General features: G+C 40.0%; 1 protein-coding gene across 2 annotated transcripts in view; it reads left to right on the forward strand.

Moving 5' to 3' along the window:
- LOC147900239 (Endoplasmic reticulum vesicle transporter protein) overlaps nucleotides 1-4,095 on the forward strand; it is a 126,356-nt gene extending 122,261 nt beyond the window's left edge. For both annotated transcript variants that reach the window (XM_087376702.1, XM_087376701.1), the window contains exons 13-14: nucleotides 3,398-3,467; nucleotides 3,550-4,095. In XM_087376702.1, coding sequence (XP_087232828.1) covers nucleotides 3,398-3,467; nucleotides 3,550-3,553 — 74 coding nt within the window. In that variant the 3' untranslated portion in view covers nucleotides 3,554-4,095. The remainder of the gene's footprint in view (nucleotides 1-3,397; nucleotides 3,468-3,549) is intronic.
- Nucleotides 4,096-6,780: the final 2,685 nt, after the last annotated feature.

Raw genomic sequence — 6,780 nt, forward strand, 5'->3', positions numbered from 1 at the left:
CTTGACACATTGAGGGACAGCAAACAAGATCAGCCTTTTGCTGCCCGGACAAGATCAGGGAATAGACAGCATGGTTACTTTCTTGAGTTTGCACTCCTTGCTACAGCTTGCAATGAAGAGCCTTTGTGCCATAAAGATGCTTTTGACAGCAAAGAGTGGATGGATGCAATGAAAGCTGAGTTACAATCTATTGCCAAAAATGACACATGGGAATTAGTAGATCTCCCACCTGGCAAGCATGCCATTGGAACGCGGTGGGTCTACAAATTAAAAAGGAAATCTGATGGCAGCATAGATCGATACAAAGCCCGTCTTGTTGCAAAAGGGTATGCCCAACAACAAGGCATTGACTTTGAGGAGGCATTTGCTCCCACATCCAGGATTACTACCATTCGATGTGTGATTGCCATTGCAGCCCATCATCATTGGCAAGTGCACAAACTTGACATCAAGACCGCTTTTCTTCATGGGGATCTGCAGGAAGAAGTCTATGTCACACAACCTCCTGGCTTTGAGGTTGTTAATTCTGAAAATAAGGTATGCCGGCTTAGAAAAGCCCTTTATGGTTTGAAGCAGGCACCCAGGGCATGGTATGCCCAAATTCATGCACACTTACTATCCCTTGGTTTTCAGAATAGTCCCACAGAACCCACTCTTTATTTCCATGGGAGTGGATCTGATTTTTTAGTGCTGATTTTATATGTGGATGATATGCTTATCACGGGCCCAGATACTCAGAAAATTGCAGCTTTCAAGGCTGTTTTGCAGCAGATTTTTGACATGTCAGACATGGGACGGCTCCATTATTATTTGGGCATTCAGTTTGCTCATGTTGAGGGGGGTACCATGATGTCTCAGTCCAAGTATATTGGACAGCTCCTTGATCGTTTTCAGTTTGAGGATTGCAAGCCAATCTCTACTCCAGTGGACCCTGGCTTCAAATTCTCAGCTCATGATGGGAGCCCACCATGTGATATCACTCTTTATCAGCAGGCTGTTGGATGCCTTATTTATTTATGTCACACCAGACCTGACTTGCAGTATGCAGTATCTCAGCTCAGCAGATTTATGCACATGCCCAGTTCACAGCATTGGCAGGCAGTGAAGAGAGTCTTTAGATATCTCAGAGGCACTCAGGATTTAGCCCTCTTCTATGGTGATCAGGGTTCACTTACCATGCATGCTTACACGGATAGTGGCTGGGCAGGATGTTCCGACACCAGAGTGTCACATACTGGCAATTGTTTTTTGCTTGGCAATTCATGTATTTCTTGGCTTAGCAAGAAGCAACCGACAGTTGCCACGTCTAGCTGTGAGGCTGAGTACAGGGCAGCTTTCACTGCTACAATAGAGTGTGTTTGGCTTACAGATCTTGGTATTTGCCAGACATCCTCCACTATTGTCTACACTGACAGCCAGAGTGCTTGGGTGGCGGCTGCAAGGATCCGAGCCTGAGTTAGAGACACGCTAGACTCGTCAGTGCATTGAGGCACGTAACACATTAGGGGATCTTCCTTCCATGCTCACTAGACCGGGGGCACGACCCATAGTAGTGATGGTGGCACTTGTTTTCCCCGTATGGCTATAGCCCGGAGACCACAGCGGACCACATGAGTTGACAGTCGCCAGCGCTCCATCACAGGTTTATGCCACCACAGCAGCCTCACACAGCGACACTCCCTTCTCAGGATTGAGCGTGGCCACTCTGACTCGCTGCGCTCGGAGAGTTTTCCTCTCTATGTATTGGTGCTGTTATGATCATGATTATGGAATTTACCTTTGTATTCATCATGGGTGTTGATGCCCGTTTAGTGGCTTCAACCCTCAGATCACGGTGTCAGGTTTCATAGACCCTTTGGTCTTCCGAAGGTTTTTAATAAACTCTCTCTCTCCCTCCCTCTCTCTCTCAGCTATTAGGCTTGAATGCTCATAGACCTTAGCTGTCAAGGTTTAGCATGAACATCTGACATATCAGAACTTAGGAACTAAAACTCAAAACTTAATTCTGAAACATATTATTAGTAACTAGACAAATATCAAGTAAACTTTGTCCAACTTAGAAGTTAAAACTCAAAACTTAATTCTTAAACATGTTATTAGTAACTAGACAAATATCAAGACTCAAGACTGAATCCACTTTGCGGCAAGTGCACTATTTCAGCTCTTTTGATAATATGTTACTTTTTAGAACTAAAATGAGGGTCATGCTGAAGTCGTATAAATCTGACCTTACGAGCTCGCTCGGGAATCCGCGATGCATAGGGTAGGCTGATCAAGTATCTCTAACATGACCAAGACATTTACATTCTCCTTAGTCATCATGCATAAACTTGTAGGTCAGGGAATCCCATGTACATTTGCAATGGTCTGTACAAAAAAGGAGAGCATCAAAAACAGCCCAATGTGCTTTTTATTATACCAACTTGCATCAAATTGTAATATTGAGGCATTTAACGATTGAGGATGAGTAGAGAAACAATGAATTTTTGTACTTTCCTCCAAGTAGGCATCCTTGGGATGGATGGTGAAGTGGATCTCTATCTTTGTCGACCATCGACAATTCCTTCAAGTGGTTAGGGATGGCGGACCTCTCTTAAATTTTTACGGAGTTATTTAATCTTTGAATCTTTTCCATATGAGTTAAGAGGATTTGGTGACGTTTTGTGTCTCCATGTTCAGACATGGGCAGTATGAAGGTTCTTAGGGAAAAGTAGATCCTGTCTGACTCATTATCAATCTTCATTACTAAAGATGCGCTTAAGCGACGGTTGAGCTCAATGTAAAGAGTCATGAAGATCTCTTGCCTTTCTGTTTCCAGAATCTCTAATGTAAAACTTGCAGTTATGGCTTGGCTTATGATGTGTAGGTCTAGGTCCCCTCAGAGGGATGTTGATAATATCATTATCATCACAGCAGCAGTAGTGTGCATTTCCAATTTATTTGAGAAGCCTATAAAATGAGAGGCTGTTTCCAAATGTAGCAAACGAGACTGCATGCTCAATCCAACTAAGAATGCCTGTACAATGACAGGGTTCTCCCACGTTATAGTGTAGCCCTCAATGACATGAAATTTAATTATACCCTAGATGAGACCACCAACCCTTTTTCACCCTAGCTGTTTAACATTTTTCATGTAGCAGACCTGCAATCTATCAAATGAAGACAGTGAGTGGGATGTGATTGAAGTAGGTGCCAGACATATTATACATCGCTTCTGTTTGCTAATTCTTCTGGTGTTTTCAGTCTATTAAGTAATGCCTAAATATCGTGAGATGTTTGTTTCCATGGAGGGTGACTGCTTTGTGCTTGCATTTACCTTTGAACCTCATTTCCATATCGTTTTCTCCCTTTGGTTATAATCATTGTGTGGATTTATTGAGTTGTACATTTTGAACAGGATTGCTGGATCGTTGGATGTATCGTATAATTGAGCTTGCAATAAATTCTTCAAGGACAAGTCTTGTGAGGTGAAGGCATTACCTCTTTACTTCGACTTTGCAGTATGGGTGTGTTTGTCAACAGAGGTTCAAAGCATTTGCATTGTTTCAGGTGATATACCTCAAGATTGAGGTTGCAAAGCTGAGAATTTCTTATTTTAGCTCCAATGGATATTGGGGATTCTCAAGAACACATGTTTGTTTAGTGGGTCTGTTCTTTCCTCACATAGCAGTTGTCCGTAATGTCTCTTCAGGGCAGAAGAATTTTGAGTCACTCATTTGTAGGTAATGATAGACCATAGAGGCTTCAATCAACATGTAAGTTGAGCTAATTTACTTAAGGCAGCATGTAATTCTGGAATATTATTGTATAGTCAGTGCTTCTTATCCAGGTTGCTTTCAAATTATGTTAAGAAGCATATTCCATTGTGTTTAATGGAGTTACCCCAAACAACGAGCAAGGGGGAATGAGCCATGGCAAGAACGAGCAAGGGGGGTCATCACACATTCTAACCTCTGAAAATACTTATACATTGCTATGTGACATTATGGACCTCTTTAGCTCAAATTTGTTTTGATAGAAAATGTAGGAAATGGAAAAATGCATCCAAGAGAGTTGATGCATAAATTCATTTTGATACACTATGTAGGAAATGGAGAGATGCATCCAAGAGATTGATGCATATAATGCAACTTCATAATGAAAATGATCTTCTATAAGAATACATGGGTGGTGCAAAATACTCCCCTAAAAAGGGAAGGTCTCTCGTCTCCAACAGGAATATGTACTTTCATGCTTCTACTTCATATCCTCATAGTAATCAAGCAACACACAGTTGGCTGGAACAATAATACCCTAGGGACTTTCACATAATCTTGTAGTAGCTATTGGGCTTTTTGATAAAATTTATCTAGCAGGCATTCTCTTCTCAACCAACTATACCATAGGATAGCTAAGAGTACATAAGAAGCAAGAAAACATTGTATCCCCATATTGACTAGCCAATTCTTGTGTGGATACTACAATGTCTAATGTAGACATAAGAAGCATCATACAAATTATCAATCTTCTTATATCTAACGTAGATATAAGAGGCATCCTAAGAATTATCAAACTTCTAATAAGAAATTATAGTTCTTGAATACAATCTGCCATGATACCAAATCCATTTCTAGACAATTGTTAGGAAGCTTTTTCACCATAATTGCTTGAAGATGCACTCAAATAACTCATCTCTAAATTAGCTCAGTTAAATATTTGTCTTCCAAATTGCAAGAGATGGTCAAAGTAGCACTCTTTCGAGTATGACTAGATGAGTTTAAACCCTCAAGCCTTATGGTCAAAGGGGTTAGGTTGATTGCATATGTATTTCAATAATGGTGGTCTATCATGCTATAATTTTGTCCCATGCAAAAAAGTGTTATCAATTTCTTCATACATCCCATGGTTGGGATATCTAGGATTGTATATGGGATTTAAAATAAATAAATAAATAAATAAATGAGTGAATGAATGAATGAATAAATAAATAAGTAAATATATATGTACATATATACTCTCTAAATCCCTTGCAATTAAAGCAAAACTTTTTATATGTATATTTTGATCTTTTTGGGATCGGAAATGAGTTCAGAAGGTAAAAAAAATCTTAGAAAAAATTGTAAACATGGGTATCTATTGGTGATTTCTTAAAACCCCCTCTGGAGAACACTTGCATTTGTTTCTAGCCAAAGCAGCTCGCATTGGCACGGGTTGCTTTGGTTAGAAGCAGATGCACTTTTTCTCCAGAGGGTGTTTTGAAAATTCTTTGAAAGATAGCCTTGTTTACAGTTGTTTCTAGGGTTTTTGGGCCTTTTGAGCTCATTTTTAATGCCAAAAAGAACACATTATGCATAAATAAAAAGTTTTGTTTTTATTTCAAGGGATTTAGAGTAAGCTTTCTTTTAGTGGAATAGTTTTTGCAGATAATTGGTAGTGATTTGCATTCGTGTTAAAAACCTTTTTATCAATTATGCTTTATATTGACTACATTTCTTTATAAGTGCTAACTAAGATAGGTACTTGCTATGTTCTTGAAGGCATTCTTGAGCTTACGTCCAATCAAAGTACCACTTCATATTAATATCCATGTTCAAACACCTTTGTATGGTTGTGAAATTGAAAGCAAGTCCCTCAAAACATAAACTACAATGGTGAGAGTACCAGAATTATAGTACATGGCATGCTTCATTGCGGAGAGAGTAAGGCCCACCCTTAACTTGAGTTGTCCAAAGGGTGTTCTGTAAAGCAAAAATTGTGATTAAGGAGCTTCTAGTCACGAAGCACAAAAGTTTGTGGAAAAAGGAGTAAATGCCATGAATTAACAAGTATCCCATCAAGGAGACTTTGTCAATTTGATTCATGAAGGAATTGAGAAAAAGGTGGAATAACAATTACATAACATATCAAGGTAGGTGGTCTGTGTGTGTGTGTGACAGAGAGTTGAGAACAGTCGGTTGCTCTTATGTGCAACCTTGTAATCTAGACTCCCTTGGGTGTATAGGTTTCATGATCATTCTGACCATGGCTCTATTTGTGTTGTGCAATCTTACGGCCAATGTCAAAGACATTTTTCTAGATTTTGCCAGGCGTTCGTCGAGAAAGGGGTTAAAAAAATGTAATTTATATTAATGATATCTCAAACATGAATAATTATCTCCAAACTCTCTCTCTCTCTCTCTCTCTCTCTCTCTCTCTCTCTCTCTCTCTCTCTCTCTCTCAGATATACTCATATACACTTAGTACTCTCGAAAGAGTCAAGACACATGTGACAGCTTGTACCAGGGTGCGTCACTGAATGTACTGAGCTCTCAGATACACACACATTAAGCACTGTTAAAAGAGTCAAGACACAAGTAATAGCTTGTACCAGGGCGTTCACACAATGCATTGGCATTTTGCTCGTTTCGGTGAAATGTTTCTGTAAGAAAATAATACGTCTGTGCTCAACAGATAATAGGATCTCGTATGCAAGAGAGAAAAAAAAATTTGATTACTGTAAAATTGATACAATAGATGGCGCTACCTCCCAGTCGTGTGCTGCTGTGTGAAGCTTCGATGGCGTGCTGGAAACAATAGAGGATAGAGGTTGGATGCTAAGGAATTAGGGTTGCTGTAGTCAGTGATGATGATGGGCTTCACGGGCTTGCTCTTATATAGCTACCAGTCGTACTCGGTTAGACCCAATTGGGTGACTGATCCAGTCCGTCCAAAACAGTCCATTGGGAATCGATCTCGAAATAGGTCACCGACCACACGATAGAACCGTGGCACAAAATAGAGTCGTCCGGGATCATTTGGGGC

Source organism: Dipteris shenzhenensis, chromosome 7 (assembly GCF_047967505.1).
Source record: "Dipteris shenzhenensis isolate YYH24624 ecotype China chromosome 7, Dip_SZ_1.0, whole genome shotgun sequence".
Lineage (NCBI taxonomy): Eukaryota > Viridiplantae > Streptophyta > Polypodiopsida > Gleicheniales > Dipteridaceae > Dipteris > Dipteris shenzhenensis.